Source organism: Sphaerodactylus townsendi, linkage group LG01 (genome assembly GCF_021028975.2).
Source record: "Sphaerodactylus townsendi isolate TG3544 linkage group LG01, MPM_Stown_v2.3, whole genome shotgun sequence".
NCBI lineage: Eukaryota > Metazoa > Chordata > Lepidosauria > Squamata > Sphaerodactylidae > Sphaerodactylus > Sphaerodactylus townsendi.
In genome coordinates, this window is record NC_059425.1 from 94,833,774 (window position 1) to 94,853,467 (window position 19,694).

Consider the following 19,694-nt stretch of genomic DNA (forward strand, 5'->3'; position numbering starts at 1 on the left):
AGTAGGAAAACAGTCCTCTTAGCCACCATTAACTGCCTTCTCTTTCTCAGAACCCTGTAACCTTGTTAATTCTCCTTAGACCTCCTTTTAAGGCTGAAAGACACTGCATTGCACCTCAAAGGTAGATTTCAGTGCTGGGGGTCTGCTGCTCTGCTCCTTGGCCTCTGGGGTTCAGCAAAGTTCTATCTTGTCCTCATGCCTTTCAAACATCAATGCAAAGCTGCTGGGAGAAATCACGTGTAGATTTAGGCTGAGCTGACAGTCATATGCAAATGACACACAGCTCTGTGTTGCACTTCCACTGGATCGCGTGGAAACTGTGAACTGGCAAAAAGCCTCAGAATTCAAACAAAACACAGCCATGCATTTTATTAATGGCCATAGCCAAAAAAGTTTCTGAGAGGGAAGCTTCTGCGCACAAAGTCTGACAACTGTTTTGGAATGGATGAAAGCTAACAAGCTAAAATTTCATCCTAGCAACGCATAAATGCTACTGGGGGACTGGAGGTGGGGGGCCGACCCAGGAATAGGAATCTCTCCTGTTCTGGATGGGGTTACATTGCTCCTTAAAGAGCAGATTCATAGTTTGGGGATGCCACTGAGCCCAGGCCTCCTGTTGGACAAGCAACTGACAAGGATGGCGAGGGAGTGCCTGACATCCATTCTTGACCTTCCCGAGGGGGAAAGATCTTGCCACTGTGGTGCATGCCCTGGAAACATCTAGATTAGATTACTGTACTGTGTTGTATGTGGGGCTGCCCTTGAAGACTGCCCAGAAGCTATAGTTGGTACAGAATGCCTCAGCCAGAATGCTGCAGTGACCATCTCTCCAGTTTTGTCACTCCAGTTTTGTTCCACCTATACAAGCTCCCAATTTGCTTCTGGACCTAATTCAAGGTGTTGTTATTGACCCTTAAAGCCATATAATGTTTGCCTTAAGGACTGCCTTCTCTGGTCCTTAAGAACCATATACTTCAGTCATCTTTGAAGGCCTTGCTTTGGGTCCCCCCCCCCCCCCCCCCATCTTAATCCTAGCAACACATAAATGCTACTGGGGGCTGGAGATGGGGGGCTGACCCAGGAATAGGAATCTCTCCTGTTCTACCACACAATCACAAAGGGGTAGGTTAGAATATTTTCCAAGCTGTACATTGAAGAAACCATATTAAACCAAACAGAGTCATAAGTGGCAGTTAAATGGGAGAAAAGTTAATTCTCAGAGTTTCACTGACAATTATGAATGTTTGATACCATTATTGTGAATAGCATGTAAACTTCTTTTTAGAGTAAATATTTCAAGCATACCTGTTTCTTTCAAACCTGAGTTGATCTTTAGGCTGCCCCATGTCAAATGCATGGCCATCTTTCAACAAGCAAGCTGCAGTGTCCTCTGGGCAACTCCTGGTTGCATCAGACTTTCCTGTTAACACAGTGCCCATTACTATCTGATCAGAACTTTAGATTTACAGCAGAAATGCTAGGCCAGGCTTTTGATTGCCTAGTTAGGCTTCCAATTAATCTTGACCATGTTTTCTATAAAAGGAACAGCAGCTAGGTGGGGGAGCAGGACAAGAAGAGAGAGGAACATGCAACAAGGACACACTGTCAAGGCAGGTAAAAGTCAGGTGGACCACAGAAGATATCCCACCTCTCTGGCCTTCTGAGGTACAGCGAAATCAACATACCCAAAGAGGGAATGGGAACAAGTATTTCAGCCCGACCTAAGCATGACTACCACCTGAACACATTTCCTGGCCAACTGACTGAGTGCAGATGAAGGGTGAGGCTAGTGCCCTTGTATTAGATTCCCTTTTCTACACACATTAATTTCAACACACATAATGGCCACAGAGAGCTCCTGTTAACATACAGTTTGGTCTCTTTCTCCCAAAAACAAGAAGGATTGTCCTCCTCAGACATAACACAAAAGCAAATAAAAATCAAGAAAAGGCTCCCACTCAACACTATGAGGTTTTCAGCAAGATGAAGAACTTCAGCAGGATGCCACGTGATTAAATACTGTGGCTGATGATCGCAATGTAGTTCTTGCAGCCACAGGACAGTGATTTGGCTGGCTGCAAAGCCACTGCTGAGAGAAATCTTGGGCATGCCTAGCTCTGCTGAAAATCTTGGGCACGCCTAGCTCTGCTGAAAATCTGTAACCTACTGGTAAATTATCACAAGGACACGGCTGATCACCGGGGAAGTTACTTGGGGACCTCTATTGACTTGTCAACTTCAGCTGCCATCTTCTGCACTAGATAAAAAACCTCAATGAAGAAAGCTTGAAGCATTTTAAGTGTGAGGGGAAGAAAGTACTGAAAAATGGAGGAAAGAAACATGGCACTATTCCCACATTATTGTAAAAAAAAAGGAACAGAAAAAAGGGAGAGAATTTAAGCAAAAGACAGCATAGGATATATCAAGTAGAATACATTGTGGAGAGAGAGATACTATCCAAAGGAGGGTTTCTTTCAAAATCCCATTTGAACACATAGTTGAACCAGCTTTTAAAAAAAGGAAGAAAAGCAGTCTAAGCTATGGAGTATTTGACAAACAATGCACATTGAAGTTCAGACCTATGTTTCTACAGATGTTTATATGTAGCTCTACATCATCGTCTGACTCATCAACCACGTAAGCGTCAGAAGTCTTAATCAATGGATTCAAGTCATGTTTCTTCAAGCCATCAAACACGTAGCAGGGTACCTAAAAAATTAAATGCACTAATGATATTTAGCCCAAAATAATTACAGGGAATAGACCTCACAATGCAGCAATGCAACTACTAAGGGAAGTATGCATCAACTCACACAGGATGCAGATAGACACAGTGCTTATGTGGTCTTGGAAAACAATGGAGGACCATACAGCACTACATGTGAAGCTTCTATTGCAGAAAATTCTGTATCACTGGTGGAAGGAAATTCAGGGAATAGTGCCAGAACCCCTGCGAACTGGGTCTGAACATTGGGCTTGCATTGGAAGTGGATTGTTTCAGGCCTCCCCCTCCTACAACTGTGGGAAGATTGAGTTCAGGATTCAGAAACCCTGACCCCTTAACAATGAAGTTATGGCAAATATTTAAGCTGTGACTAAAAAATTAAGATTCGCAATGAGTAAACAAGGTGAATATAAAGTTATACTCCCAAAATGTTTTTTTTAAAAAAGGGTAGATCATCTTTAGATCCTTGAAAAGCAAGACAACAAAAACCAAGATCTGTTTGCTGACTTATTGTGTTACCTCTTTCTTTGGTTTGAACAAATCCTTCTTGCAGGCAAGATATGTCTTCCACTCAAAGAAGTGCACACAGTCTGTTGAAGCCACAAATTCTGGGGAACCCTAATTAAGGAAGTGATGATATGGAGAAACATGTTTTACATTTGACGACAAAATGCCAGTGTAACCATACAAGCTATTAGTCTACAGCAGGGGTAGGGAACCTGCGGCTCTCCAGATGTTCAGGAACTACAATTCCCATCAGCCTCTGTCAGCATGGCCAATTGGCCATGCTGGTAGGGGCTGATGGGAATTGTAGTTCCTGAACATCTGGAGAGCCGCAGGTTCCCTACCCCTGGTCTACAGGATCACTAAAGTATGAAAAAAACATGTCTTAATTCTCTTGCCTAATTTCAAAGTCAGCACCTGGATTTCTGCTCTTTTCGGGTGGATAAGACAACCTAATAGAAGTCATAATATTTGTATCTGCTCTGGTAAAATGGGAGTTTAGAGCTGACAGGGGAAAGCAAGATACAAAAACAGGGTCAGACATTTGTCATGGAACTGGGAGCAACCTAGGCATTTAAGGCAGGTTCCCTCTATTTCAGCATCTTCCATCAGAACTTCCTTCTACAGATATAATATAGTAACGATTCAGTCGGCTTCAGTATATTCACAGACCAGAGGACTAAAGCACAGGAAGATACCAAAGAATGGCATAAACGCACTCTAGTACTGTCACTGCAGATCAAGACCACGGGAAATCCTCCTACTCAAATTGGGTTCTTTTCATTCCAGACCTCCAAACTGCTGAGTTCTCAAAGATTTTATTTCGAACAGAAAATAAAAAAGAAGTTGCTTTTACATAGATCCCTCAGCTAAGCATGTTCCTTTTAGATTCCTTTGTTCAAACCGTGGACCTATGGCCAAGAGATGCTTTCCCTTGCCTGGTCTGAAGTAGAATCTTTTCTTTGTCTCTCTCTGCCCCTCGGGTAACTTCTGGTTACTGACATGTGTTTCAAACCAATCCTTTGATCTAACCTATTTGGCTTTTCAGTTTGGTTTCTCTGATGATTAAAGGTTTTAACAGTCTTGTGGGAATTCCTCTATTCCTGTTCCCGGAGCTATTCCATCACAAGTACTAACACTGATAGAATCCCACGAGAATGTGGTTTGTAAAAGGACTGTGATCCTACCAAGACTCATCCATAGTCTTTAGTGACAGGGGGTAGGGGGAAAGCACAAACACCATACTAACCAGCGTCTTCCCACAATAGAAATTGATGCTGCTCTGTAGATGATGTTGACTATCTTGCTGTGGACAAGGCTTTGTTGTATTGAATTCCAAGAGCAGTTTAGTATTCCTTGCAAGTGAGACATCACCTAAGCCAGAGAAAAAGTTTTGAAAATTCATGTTTCATACTTCATACAGTATCATAACACAAACTGCTAATTTTGCGAGTGGTATACCCACAACTGTATTCAGTCATCGCCAACAGAGGAAGGTTTGTGATAGGCACAAATGTGGCTTATTTTTGTGCTTGCATGCTCCATCCCCTTGCTTGGAAGAGTCATAGACAGCCTTCTCCTTCTGGAAACCTTCACGTTACAGTCTGCTATGATGGTCAGAAAGAAGCTCCAGGATTCTAAACTCATATTCAACTATGGTGGAAATTCCTGCTTTATGGGAAATAATCAATTCCAATTAACTTAAGGAACCACACTTTGATGTTATGCCAAGTAAGTCTGACTGAGGAGTTACAAAACCATTAAGTATTTAACCATGCCTGAGGAAGAGTGCATGAACATCGCAATAAGCTAGGCTTGTGCAAGTCAGCACACGTCACTGTGCTGAAATGATACACGGATAGACACATATCTCTCAAAAGGAAACATCTCTACTACAGAGACACATCTTGTTATCAGGGAAGTTGCAAGCTCTACTTTGCTCTGAAAGATACACATACACCCAGCTCTAATCTTTGGCTAGGTTAAGAAACAGAGAGATGCAGAGAGCAGTAATGGTTTGAGAACTTTTTTAGATTACTTTTTTTATTAAAGATATACATTTTTTAAAAACCCAAATTTCTCTTGCAGGACACAACATGTACTTTGAGATGTCTTTTGAACTATCCAATCAAGTAGTCTGGAAAAGGATACTGGAGCAAAACAAAAAAGTTTAATTTACTTTGTGGATCCCATATCTAGCAGCTTCAGCAGACGCCACGCAGTCTCTTCAATACACTTTTGATGCTTCTGATTGGCATGCTGAACACCTAGAATTCACAATCCTTTCTAAGTGTGTTGAAAGTAGATTTCTATCATGACCGTATTTGAACGAATTTGTCAACTGGATACTAAATTAATGTATTTTCTTTAAAAGCGGAAGAAGGAAATAACAATACAGCTTAGACCTAAAAAGTTCAAAATGTGTAAGAGTTTATTCGTAATACCTATACCCAAAGCACTGGAAGATTAGCCAAACTTATTTTGTCTGACCATTTCAGTCTGTGGAATCAACTCCCAGTAAACAGACATCCAGCTGGACATGATGGTAAAGAGAAAACAGACTTACAAAAGCAGAAGAAAGAAAAATCATCTGAAGATCATTAGATTATTAGCTGAGAATGGTAGAACCACAGAATCACAGAGTTGAAAGAGACCACAAGGGCCATCATATCCAACCCGCTGCCATACAGGAATACACAATCAAAGCACTTCTGACAGATGACCATCCAGACTCTGTTCAAAGACATCCAAAGAAAAAGACTCCACCACCTTCCAAAGTCAAAGAAGGTGTTGAATAGTTCTGCCTTTTCTACATCCTGTTAGCAGTTTGCCATCTTCTCTACTCAATGACTTTATCACATCCTTTTTCTTCCTTTTGCTATGGACATAACCATGAAAGGCTTTTCAAATCATCTCGGAAAATTCTACAGAGCTCCTCCGAGATAGTAAGCCCACGCAAGAATGAAAGAGGCAAGCTTGCAGAGGCGTAGTGGGGGGAAATGGTGCCTGGGGCAAAATGGTGCCCCCCGTGTGCCCCCCCCATGGTAGCTACACTCCCCTCGTCCCACTTACCTGAGCCGGTGGCAGTCTAGTAGGGCTGAGGGGTTCCTGGCTGCGGCCTCCACTGGACCTGGTGGGGCCAGGCCAAGGGGTGCCCTGCAGTGGTCCTGCTAGGCCACTTTTTCAGCCTCCACTGGCTGAAGAAGCAGCCTGAGGGGCTGGGACTGGCTGAGGAGGGGAGGAGAGGTGTGGGGGGCAGTTTTCTGCTTGTATGGCTAGGCCTGTATGGGAGCAAAGAGGGCGGCAGGGAGCAATCTCATTGATGGCCATTGAGAGCCATCTATTCCAGCCCTAAAAATGTGTTAATCTAATGAGTTGCCAAGAGGCTTCGGATCCCACAGAGCAGTCCAGAAACCAATCATATCCATATATCTCCATGAGTGAGCAAAAATCAGCTTGGCGACCATATGAGGAGGGAATGGGATACCCAAGCAGACTTTCAGAATACAGTGATCCGACCATGGAACTGGAATTCCAGTAATCGGCTATACTTCTACACTGGCCATGAAAATTAAAACCTAGGGTGGCCTGCTCTATATGCAGGGTCTTACAAAACCTAAGAGAGTCTAAGTACTGCCATGGAAGATACCAGATCTGTGGCTTGACTGGAGGCAGCATCGTCCACATATTGAAGTCTCCCACAACCAATAGCCTGGGGAACTCCAAAGCCCAGTTCACTACCACCTCCAGCAGCCTCAACAGAGTATCTGCCGGTGCATTGGGCGGATAGTACACTGACCAGATAGCCATACTCTCCTCAGTGCCCCACACTTTTCCCCTCAAAGGGAAGAGATTCTGGAAAGTATTTTCCTCTGATATATGAGGTATTGGCAAAACTACTGAGTTCCACTATCATCTTGCAAAATAAAAGTGACATCACATTCTTGGATGTACCCAATAACCCCCTTCCCCTGCAGTTTTAATTTTAAAATGGAGACCAGCTGTCACTAGAAATTTTTATCTATGATCTTCAGGAGAACCTCGGAGCTGTTCAAAACATAGTCGGAGAACCACTGGGGTTTTTTACTAGTATTTACTTAGCTGTTAGAAGTCTTTCTTCTTCTACACAGAAAAGGAAAGAGGACCTTCTCTAACAGTCTGACTAGCAGATTCTAATAATCCAGTGATAACAGCAGAGAACACACAGAAGTCAAAGGAGAAAGACTATTCTCACCCATTACAAAAATACAGCTCTGCACTTAAACCACCCAAATTCTATTGCTGGAATAAGCAGGTATAAATTGTCAGACAACAATAAACCAGGTCACCACAAAATTTGTTGCTGTTTAGGAAGCTGGAATATTTTTGCAAACTTTTCATCTAGAACAGGCATTCCTAACCTTTGTGAGCCTGTGGGCACCTTTGGAATTCTGACACTGGGTGCTGGAAGCAACCCACAAAATGGCTGCCGCAGGAGGCAGTCAACTACAAAAGGGCTGCTGCTGGAGATGGAGCCACACACAAAGGCAAAGCAAAGGGGAGAAGAGGAATAATTTTTAAAAACACACTGGGAGAGAGATGTGAGACAGCTGTCACTATGATGACAGCTGCTATCGAAACAATGTTATTTTAACATGCCCATCCAATTGGATTTCCAGTCGCCAGTCAGAATACCCACTGGGTAAGTGCCCTACCAGACCCCACCCACTTTCTGAAAACATTTGGTGGGCTCCAGGAAAAGTATCGGCAGGTAGCATGGCATCCAAAGGTACCATGTTAGGGATCCCTGTTCTATAATGAAACACAGAAAAATATAGTTGGAAGGGACCTCAGCGGTCACCCAGTACAACCCCCTGCACAATGCAGCAAATTTACAACTACCTCTCTCCACTGTCACAGGGAACTCTGCTTTATGCCCAGAAAGCAAAAAAATCCCCCAAACCCTCCAGGAACCTTGGCCAATCCAGCCTGGAGAAAAATTCCTTCCCTATCCAAAATAGTGATCACCATTACCTTGGGCATGCAAGAAAGGGCCACAAGAGTTGAGCATTTACTCATCCCTTCACGCCCTCCCTCACATGATCTGCCTAAATTCTTATAATTCACTGTCACTAACAAAATCAATGCATATTACATTTGTTTTATTCTTCTTCTCCACTGCTAGATTATTCAACTATCTTTATCAGGACTAGAATAATGAAAGGAGAAAGCTATATAATACTTACAGCACAATCTAATAAACTAAACTAAACAAAGCAACAGTGACACAATGAACTGGTTTAGGTAAAGGTAATTTATATGTCAACAGAAAAAAAAGATACCATTCCAAACCTTTGATTTAAACTGAGCATCCCATTTCATAATTCATGGATTGCCTGGAAAAGAGTATATGCTATATTATATTGTTGGTGTAATAACAAAACCCGTTAGTTTCTAACTAAACAATGTCTTTATACAGCCCAGAGAACAATCCAAAATCTCCTATGGTCAGCCTACATGCTTTTTGCATTAGAGGGATTCCATTGCTACAAAGACCAGGAGAAAAGGAGAGGGGGAAATTAATGGATTTCTGTACAGTTCTGCATTCATGTGGAAAGACATACAAGGTTATTTACCTCAACATGTAGTTTGCAGAACAATAAAAAAGTTGTGTGTTGACTTGTGGATCAAATACCCAAAACTCTCTGGAAGCAACTACTGAGTAAAATGCCATTTTCTCTACAAAAGAAGTCTTTACATTGCCTGTTTAGAATATTCAGCAATTTATAATTGCTTTGCCTCTTTAATTTGAGGGTGAGCGGGTGTTATTTTTGGAAAGGGGCTACAATATTGATATAATTGCAATAACAGCAGTGTCGATATAACAGCAATTTTAAAGGACTTTAACGAACGCAGAAGTCTTGCAACTGTATGCCTTCAAGAGTGAGTTGCTGGGTGGAGTTAAGAAAACCAGGAAAAGTAGAAACCTGGGAGAGTTCAGTAGGCAAGCTGTGCACTAGACAGTGGAGTGCCTCCTCATAAACGACGCTTCTCAAGACGTTTTTCCGCCTCTACCGGCAAGAGCGGGCGGCGTAGTGAGGTTCGCTCGCATGCAAGCATGCTTAACGGCTGCCGAGGCCGGCAGACAGCAGGCGTTCAAGACGTGAGCTCGCTTCATCGGTATTCAGCTTCAGTTCGCCACGCTGCCCTCCCACCCCTGGAGGGGAGGTCGGAGGACAGTGTGGGCGGGCTGTACGCCCGCAGGCTTAACGCAGGAGGACACCGTGAGTGGGGCGGAGACGGGAGACAGCGTCTTCCCGGCGGCGCGGTTCGCACCGCGCCGCAGGGAAGACGCTCCCTCCCCAACAACACCCCTTTAAAGGGTTGTTGTTTAGGGCGGCTTGACGCCGCCCTGGGGGGAGGGAAGAAGAGTCAGGTCGCCGCTGCTGCGTTACAGCAGCGGCGCCTGTGCGAACGGCGGCCTGGGGGCGCCTTTTTTGGCACCCCCAGGCCGTCATAAATGGGCCGTGCGGAAACGGCCGGAGAAATGCGAAGAGACCCCACTACAACCACATTGCACAGTGAATGACAAGATCTCCCATTGACCAGTCTCATCATCACCTTTTAGCTCAGACAGGAATGCATGTTAAAAACCAGGTGGAGATGGATCCCAACATTGTGGCAATTTAAAAAGTGCAGTCCAGAAAGTAAAATTCAACAAAGATGCTTGTAGGTAATACTCACTATGACACGGGGGAATTAATTGCGTGTATTTCTTCTTTGGTAAGCTAGCTTTCACACATGAACCAAAGAAGCAAAGGGGGGAAAGCAGCCATATTTTAATTTACTTTTGCTTTCAAGTGTCCTGTAGAATTACTTACTGTTACTTAGCACTTCCCCATTTTAGAATGTGGCTTGTCTGATGTTAACTACTAAATATGTAACAAGTATTAGTTTTAGTATTAGTTTTGGACTATGCTCATTACACCGCCTTCCCCTTCTTTCACTGATTCTGGATATAGAAAAATAAGCCTAAGGAATAAAGAGAAAAGAGGCTAACTGATGGGGCATTCCCAGAGGAAACTGAGGAGTTTACCTCAGTCTTCTCTAGGCATCAGGCAGCAAAAGCAGAAAATCAGCTTGAAGTGGATAATACAATTGAACTTGTACTACTTAATTATACAGCTCCTATTCCCAAGCAATGTCACATTATTGCTCTACATCTCTTAACTGCAGCAAGATTGACTTCTGCAAAATTTGGAAATAAAATCAGACTGTTATTAGTAGACTAGTTCAATAATATTTAAAAATTCATTTAAATTATTGAAGTTAACTTTAGTGCAAGTATATCAAGATGTTCAAAAATATTTAGGCAATAGGATACTGATTTTAAAGATGAGAAAAGATATAAAAGGATTAAAAGTAGTAGTAATTAATAAAAATAGTATTATGTGGTCATATACTGTTCAATTTGATTGTATAAAATAATTGTATTTAAATATAATACTTTCTTTTTTTTGTTCATTCTTGATTTTCAGTCTGATTATTGTATGATGTTCAGATTCAAATTTTAAAAAGAGACCAAGGCCATATAATGTCTTATCCAACCCCTCAGTAAGCTGTGTTCATACATACACCATATTTGCATTTGTACACCTTAACTGATAACATGTATAGATGAATGTATTCTTGTCTTCTCAAACTGGATAGAAGAAATATGGATTACAAGTACAGACCTGCTACAGAAGCAGCACTGAACATATGAAAGCCACCGACATACAATTTAACACAAGACTAGAAAAAGAATTTAGATGCATCACTTTACTGATGGGGTTAAATTATCCCAACCTTTTCTCTAGCACATTTGCCTCAAATGTGAACCAGCCAAACCGTTGGCTCGTTCACATACAACACAAGCCCTTGACAAAATAAAAAAAATAGAGGACTAAAAATAAAATAAAACAGAGGAACTGCAAACAAGACTGACAGCAAAACTGATTTTCACCTAGAACCAACTAAAACTCAGTTTTCAAAGCAGTTTGTTTAAAGATATGAATGATGGCTGATGGTTTTTGATGTTTCTTTCATGTCTGTCTTCAGTGTCTATAATATATTTTTAATGAAACTTTTTCCCTACAATTTAAACCAAACATATATGATATAGTTCATATTTTACTGGATTTGTTTTACAACTGGATTTCACTATACTTCTCGGTAAGGACCCAAATCATTTTTGCTTTGAAGACCTGTAACAGGGATCCCCAACAAGGGCTGTGGTATCCACTAACACCTTTCTTAGCACCAACCAAATGTTTTTAGAAACTACACAGGGCTAGGCGGGGTTTTCCCTCAGGAGGCCTTCTGATTGGCCACGCAAATTTTTGAAATGTTGCTTCAGTTGCAGCTGCCTCCACAACATAAGGATCTTCACTGTGTATGCAATAAAGTAATTTTAAACAATATGTTCGTTTAAAGAGGAATCTTGTTAAGACAGTTCACGTCTGAAATATTGAAGAGTTACTATTAGATTTATGCACGACCTGACTTCCTGACATTTTCTGACTCCCATAGTGGCCATTCTGAAGTCATGCTCACCATGAATTCCACAGGTATCCTCAAGATCAAAAAGGCTAGGGTCCTCTGATCTATTTCATTAAGCATTAAATAGATTTGTTCATTTTTTAAAAGATTATCTGTTACAGTCCTGGAGAAGTACCAGAATTAAATTCCTATTAGAATGAAACTCCAGGGTATCATGTTGAAGTCTTTCATATCACCTACTACTGGATCTTTTTTAGACTAAGATGTCATGGACTGAACTTGGAACTTCCTGCAAGTAAAGCAGTGATCTATAATTGAGCTATGGGCCTTTTCCAGTTTGACAGAGCACCAAACCACGTCTTCAGCATAAGGGAGAAAACAACAAGAAATGCTACTGTTAGATTTTCTGCTTCATTTAGTAAACAAATCTTTGACTTACCAACTGAAAAAGAGAGACCAGTTTTCATATCAGTGGCACAAACAGCACTAGATTTGTCACACTTGTCAATACCCCCACATGGATTTATTTCATAGCGCACATTTTTCTGTGGGTCAACAGCTTCCCATGTATACCTAAGGGGAAAAAAAAACAACGAGAATGGAATTGTTTCACCGAACTGATGGACTAAAACCCACGTCCCCCAAGGCAACTCCAGTCTTAAAACCAACTGCTTTTATTAATATTTGACATGTGTCCCTTCTCCCCCGCCTACCAGCTGGACAGCACAACCCAGATGATCTCCCTGCAGCATCAAAGGAGATCAGAGATGATGCCCCAAGATCCTTGCATGCCAACCTTGGTACAGAAGGGAAGAAGGGCTTATCCAGGAGGAGAAGGAGGGAGTGGGTGACAACAGGCAAGGTCAGGCAGGGGGAACAGGCACAGCAAGGCAGCAAGCGGAAGAACTCAGGTGGAGAAACCCAAGCCACTGAGTTGCAAGATGGACCTGGGGAGGGGGGTGGGAGGCCAGGAAAGCAGAAACATGGAGGAAGGAGCAAGGGAGGCAGAACTAGCCAGAGACAAGCAGCAAGGGGAGTCAATGGAGCCAGGGAAGCATGGGCTCGGACCCAGTTCCGAGGCCCTGATTGGCGTTCCAGGCAGAGGGAAGTGGTGGCAGGAAGGATAAAAGGTGGAGATGATGGCCGATGAGGAGGCTACTGGTTCCTAGGATTGGATAACCTTGTAAGTCAGGAGGGAGAAGCAGCGCCTGAGACTTCCTTCCTTAATTCTGAGACTGAGCCCATCCATGAGGAGTGGGCAAAAGCAGCAGGAGTAACAGAAGGGGGCAGTAGTGAGCAGCCCCTGTACCAGGGGGCATCACAGCATGTAAAGAGAATTCAAATGTATTACTTGTTTATTTGTTACAGCCTTTGACCACCATTTAAAAAAAAAGAAAAACCCATGCAAATATAACTAAGCATAAAAAGGAATACTCAATGTACTGCTAATGTAAACAGATTTAAGACTGACACAAATAAATTTAACTACTACATCACTGACCATCTTATTAAAATAGCTTGAGATGATTTCAAAGCAGTAAAATAAAGTAAGTTTACTAAACCAGACAACCCAGCTATGGTTTGGAAAAATAACAACACACATGCAAGAGATTCATACAACAGAGAAGGGCTTATCTGAAGAGAACAGTGTTGCCAAATTCAGATTGAGGAATTAATGGAGATTTGGGATGAAGCTGAGGACCTCAGCAGAGTGTCATGCCATGGAATCCCTCTTCTCACCAGGGGAACTGATCCCTAGTCTGAAGATCAGTTGCAATTCTTGGAGAACTCCGGGCCCACCTGGAGGTTGGCAATCCTAGAGCAGAAGGTGCTTCAGTGACATCAGAGAGGTCCTTCATTTCCACCAACTCCTGTTGCAGGAGCCTATTCATACCACATTCCACCCCATGAAGAAGATCCCATAGACTTCAGTAGTAACTTTAGAGCTAGCTGCAGAGCCGCCTTCACATGGGGCATGCTGCTTTTCCCCCCTCTTACCTCCTCTTGGCTGCCATCACTGTAGAGATGCCAGGGGACGCTCCCCCATAGCCATGTGCCGCCTCTAGGGACAGAGGCCAGGAGGTGTGTCCCCTGGCTTCTCTACAGCAATGGCAGTCAAGATGAGGTAAGGGGGGGGGAAGCGGCGCAGAGAAACCATGCTGTTCACATGGCAGCGGGTGGAAGACAATGCTTTTCAAAAACCTCGCTCGTTGAACAAGTTTTGAAAGCAGCATTTTCATGCCGCTTGAGGGGGGCAAGCAGCGCCCCAGGGACAGTGTTTTTACCGTCCCTAGGGTGCTGTTTCCCGCCCGCACGAAAACAGCCATGGGAAGGAGCAATGATGCAGTTTTCCAAAAATTCAAAATTGTACAGCACTATAAATAGCAGAATCTGATTTGGTGTATTTATTCAGCATTTCTTTCAATATATTTTTATTTATTCTAAAACAGATGTTACAAATATTAAAATATAAAGATTCAATTACTTCTGTTCATATTTCTTTACACTAAAATACAGATTTCCCAATTTTAACAAAACAGTTAACTTAATCAGATTAAAGCAATCTTGAAACATCCATTCACTCTTTGTTCTTGCTTCAGATATTCTCATCCAATGTCATGTAAAAATGAAGGTCACTGTGACTGTATTTCAAAAGAAGTTTCATATCCTGTTTGGAACCATTACCACATGATTAAGCAAATACATTTTTGTTATACAAAAAGTCTAGTCCTAAAACAGCTAGATTTACTACCACTATTGGCAATACTGAATAATCAACATTTAAAGAGAATACTCAATGTTAATTTTGCCAGTGTCAACAAACACAAACTCATATTTTGATTAGAATAATAAGTGTGGTTTAAAAGTTACACTAAAAAATTGTAAGCTCACAGACATTACAGTGGGAACTTCTCATATTCAGTTTTATAAAGGGAAGGAAAGCAATTTAACTCTCATTCACAGAGGTCCCTGGGGTACGTCATCAGTTCCATATTATGCTGCTGGTTACAATATCCCTTCCATCATGTGAGGGAAGACATGTGTAAGAATTATGGTTTTAGAATTTTACACTCACAGCCTGTTTGAATTATTTGCGATGTTATGCCCTCGCACTTCACAAATCCACAAAACACACAATATATTCTCTTTCACTCAATTCTGAGAAACAGTTGCATTAGAAACATTAACTGACACACATTGTACTAGCTGTGGTTAATGCACAATTCTTCGCTGTTAATCTTGTTAAAAAAGCAACTGTTGGAAATAGTAATCTGCTAACTGAAAAACTACCTCATCCAAATTTCTCAGGAGGAGGAAAAACATGGGAGGTTTTCCTCCCACCTCTAAAACACAAAAGCAATACGCTGCTCAGCAGTGAGCTAGAAGAACTTACTCATCACCCTGAGTAATGCAACAAAATACTTTCACCTCCCCCAGTCTGCTAAGAGCTCTTAATCTGGGATGGGATACGGGGGTGGGGAGGATATGCATCTAACACCACTTATCTCTTAAACTTTCAACTTCCATCCAGTGTATTTTCAGCTATGGAATGTACAGAGTCTCTTAAATAGACCAAGGGATAACTGGAATCAGACGAAAGAACCCTCTTTCTAGTTAGCCTCCTTCCCAAAAAGGACTGTGCATGATACCAAGCAAACTTACCCCATGGATCCCAATATAGGCACAGAAATTAGGCAGGGTACATGCACGATTCCACATCTGCTGATCTATTTTTCCTTCAACCACTATGCTGCGGTGAACCAAGCTGTTTGCTTCTAAGCCAGGTAGAATGGAAGAGTATGCAAGAACACTGCTCTGCATACATTCTGCCCAGGGATCAACAGCAACACATAAAGACCCTCTTGTGCTTCCCTGTTTCAAGAAAAACATGTGCACTTTGAGGAGTAAATGGGAAATTATGTTTTTCTATTCTGTCCCTATTTTTCAGGATTCCTTCAGTCATAACATGCTCACCACCCCTGCTCCCAGTTCTCTGGAGGCTGGCAAGGAATTTCTGGGAAGAAATGGGAAGAGAAAAAAGATAAAATTTGGATACAAAAGAGACAGAGTAAGGCTGACTTCCATCTTGAGGAAGTTGTTCTTTCCATATTCATGTTCCTTTTTATTTCAATTGGTCCATCTCCCCTATTCTGTGCTTCCAGGAACATGCTCGGCTCTCATCAGGATGATTAGGTTTTTCCTGCAACCTACTAGTTGTTTTAACACTGTATTTTTCTGCATACATAAGGAGTCCCCAATACATAGAATTCTTGATCTTCCCTGTGGATGATCTGGTTTGCTGATTTCACATTTGACACTAGTCACCCAGACGCTATAAAATCAAGGGATCAGTTGAAATTCCCTCCTTAGAACCCAATCTTTAACTGAATGGACAACTCATTTTCAGGGAGTGAGATCTGAGAAAAATTCTTTGCTGGGGTGTGTATGGGAATATATAAGAGAAACAGTTAGCTTGAAGTTTGGAGTACGAAACAATGAAAAAGAGATAAGAATTTGGCTGGACTTCGCAGAAGAGGGGATTGAAATTTTAGAGGGGCTACATATACTCAGTGAGAGTCTGCTGCTATCACAGGATAGCCATGTTGGTCTGCAGTAGAATAGTTAGATTCAAATCCAGAAGCATCTTAGAGACCAATAAATTTTTCAAAACATAAGCTTTTGAGAGTCCAAGTTCCCTTAGACAGATCTGAAGAGTCTGATACAACGTTGGTTGATTGAAACCAAGTAAATACTCCTGCAGGCAGCCAATCTGCTCTGTTTGCACATACATGTAAACAATGGAAACTCAAGACATCATAACTGTCTTCTGGAGTTTCACTCAAGGAAGTCCAACGGTAGAACCACTGCTCAAAAACTTGAGAACAGGTGGTACTGACCTACCTAATATTTGTAAAGTAATCTGAACATACTAAAACAGTATATGACTATATTATTGTGTTAGTCAGCATACCAGTTTAAGACGTTACATTTTCTGGGCTACTCCAAGCACTGAATTTCCTGCCTGCTTTACTACAAAGTTACACCCAACTAGAAAATTTGAGCGCTCACAAACCCAAAGCAAGACAGCACTATTTAACAATTCTTCCCTGTCCTAGAATAAGTGACTATTTAACCTGATAGCTGCTTACCTTAACACAGGAAAAACTGGTTCTAACTGCTAGACTTGCACACGCTGGATTAAACCTATGTAATTATTTTGATTTCACAGGATCCAAAGCACACTCTGCAAGTTTACTTACAACTAATCCAGCAGTAATAATTGCAATTCCTTACAAAGAAGGCCCAGACAAGCAATTAAGCATATGTTGCGATAACATTTCAATTGGAGATATATTATTCAAATGTGTGCCTGACTAAGCAGATTCCACATGGGCCAAAAACAGCAGTGTGAAAACGGTGTAAAAACGGTGTAAACCCTTTTACACTATTTTACATTGTTTTCACTCCGATGTTTTTGGCCCATGCGGAATCCGCCTAACTGATTATAATAGATCTAACAGTTTGTGGTGGAAATTGATTAGAGTTCTAGGCCTGATTACAATTTTAACAGATTACAGAAAACAATGAAAAGAGGTTCTTCACTGTAGGTATGAGCAACCCCACAGACCATGAGCTGATTGCAGCATAATTGATCATTCTGCCTGGCATGAGGGGCCAGATCTCCACCCAAGCAACCAAGGCAGTGGTCTAGCTGTAAAGCAAAAGGCAACCAACATGCTGTCATCAGCTGGATCCAAGGGAAACCCTTGAAATGCAGGCAGTGCTGCTGGGCTCTGACCTGCTCCAAGGATTTTAGTCAAGCACTGCCCACATCTCTTCCTTTCCAATCTTGTTCGCCAGCACACCAACATCTTCAGAGGTGAGTGTTACCCTTTTTTAGCATACAAGCCTAAAAGGTTGTGTAGCTCTCTTTCATGAAATCATAATGCTTCTGCTTCCAAACTGTTGGAGAAGCTAGCACATGGGCCAAAAGGCAGGCACATAATTTTTATATGTAAGCACTTGCCATAAATTCTACCATTGGTCTAACAAACACCCAAGGGAGGATGGAAGCTGTCTTGTTCACTCCAGGAAGGTCCTGGGTTGCAAATTAAGCAGATTGCAAGTTTCATTAAAGATACAGACTCACAGCTGTACCAGGCAGCACAAGAAAGGTGGAAAGAGGTGCAAAGAGTTCCTTCGAAGCCTAATCACACCGTTGTCTCACAACTATCAAGATCAGCAAAGAGAAGGAAGTGGATGACTGTTCAGAGAGTTTATAATGGACGCTGCCTGCAGAGCCAGCACCAACCCTCCTGACAGGGAAGCTACCAGAGGAAAGGTGGGGCTGGTACTCACCTGCACAGCGCCTGGTAGTTGAAGCTGCTCTGGGCCGCTAAGACGGGGCTGGCGCCTCCCTGCAGATCCGGGAGCAACAGCAGCAGCAGGAGACGCCAGCAAAGCAAAGCCCAGGGCCGGAGAAGCCGGAGCCCAGCAGCACCCCCGAAAGGAAGGAGGACGGGGTGCCTCATGGTCCGGGAAGGGCGGCGGCGCTCTCAGATAAAAAGCAAAAAGTCCTCCGCTGACATGACCGAGCAACAAGGAAGGAGGGAGAGGCACCCTCGCCAAGGATCACCTGACTCCCTCCCCACCAGCCTCGCGCCGCTCATGTGACCAGACACGCCCGGCACGTGATAACAGTCACGTGAGGCTCGATGTGTATGGCTGGAGGGTGGGGGATTGGAGGGGTCCGCCTGGTGCGGTGAAGCTGAGTCGTCTCCTCTGCGAGAAGTTGCCCGCACCAGATGAACAAGTGTGGGTGTCTCTCTGGACTCCACTTAGTCCTTGACTCGCAGGCAGGACAGCCGAATGGGTGAAAAGACAGCGTTGAAAAGCATGGCGTTTGAACTGACAAAGGATGCTGGTCCTGTGATTGACTTTTCACCCATGCGAAGGGATGAACACACGACAGGAGTGCCCAGTGAAAGCCATGGGAGAAAACTCCAATTGAATACGTTTCAGCACGCAAAAGTTGCAATGCAAATGTGGAATGGTTTTCAAGAAACCTGCCCTGGGCCTGGAATGAGAGTGGAATGACCATTCCTGGTCTTAGGATAAGAATATTCTGCAGCTGGAATGACAACCCGCTGAGTGCAACAACAGTCCCTGCGTTTACAATCACTGCTTTGCAACTGCAATCACCAATGGAGCGGAGTAAAACACTTTGCGTTTTAAGTGATATTTCTGAAGGTTGTGCTTTGTTAGGCCCTTTGCTGGTCTTGGCTAGTACTGCCTCTGCTCTGTAGTATGTCAAGTACAGATGAACAAGTTTCTGCTTCGTCTTTGACACCTCTGACTTCTGCCTCTGGACACACATTCCACATTCCACACTGCCTCTGGACACACAAGAAAGGTCCGGCGGCTCGGCCTGGCCGGCCGCCGGGCAACTGATGCACCTGCCCTGCTCCTTGCAGGGCGGGTTGAAGAAAGGCCCGGCGGCTCGGCCTGGCCGGCCGCCAGGCAACTGATGCGCCCGCCGTGCTCCTTGCAGGGCGGGTTGAAGAAAGGCCCGGCGGCTTGGCCTGGCCGGCCGCGGGCGAGTGATGCGCCCGCCCTGCTCCTTGCAGGGCGGGTTGAAGAAGGGTCTGGCGGCTCAGCCTGGCCGGCCGCCGGGCGACACAGGGCGGGTTGAAGAAAGGCCCGGCGGCTCGTCCTGGCCGGCCGCCGGGCAACTGATGCGCCCGCCCTGCTCCTTGCAGGGCAGGTTGAAGAAAGGCCCGGCGGCTCGGCCTGGCCGGCCGCGGGCGAGTGATGCGCCCGCCCTGCTCCTTACAGGGCGGGTTGAAGAAAGGCCCGGCGGCTCGGCCTGGCCAGCCGCGGGCGAATGATGCGCCCGCCGTGCTCCTTGCAGGGCGGGTTGAAGAATGGCTCGGCGGCTCGGCCT

General features: G+C 43.6%; 1 protein-coding gene across 1 annotated transcript in view; it reads right to left on the reverse strand.

Annotated features, from left to right (window-relative positions):
- IGF2R (insulin like growth factor 2 receptor) overlaps window positions 1–18,403 on the reverse strand; it is an 83,864-nt gene extending 65,461 nt beyond the window's left edge. Inside the window, exons 1-6 of the mRNA XM_048487772.1 lie at window positions 18,110–18,403; window positions 12,189–12,322; window positions 4,479–4,603; window positions 3,245–3,343; window positions 2,580–2,709; window positions 1,306–1,420 (exon numbers count right to left, since the gene is read on the reverse strand). Of these exons, the coding sequence (XP_048343729.1) occupies window positions 1,306–1,420; window positions 2,580–2,709; window positions 3,245–3,343; window positions 4,479–4,603; window positions 12,189–12,322; window positions 18,110–18,282 (776 nt within the window). The 5' untranslated portion in view covers window positions 18,283–18,403. The remainder of the gene's footprint in view (window positions 1–1,305; window positions 1,421–2,579; window positions 2,710–3,244; window positions 3,344–4,478; window positions 4,604–12,188; window positions 12,323–18,109) is intronic.
- Window positions 18,404–19,694: the final 1,291 nt, after the last annotated feature.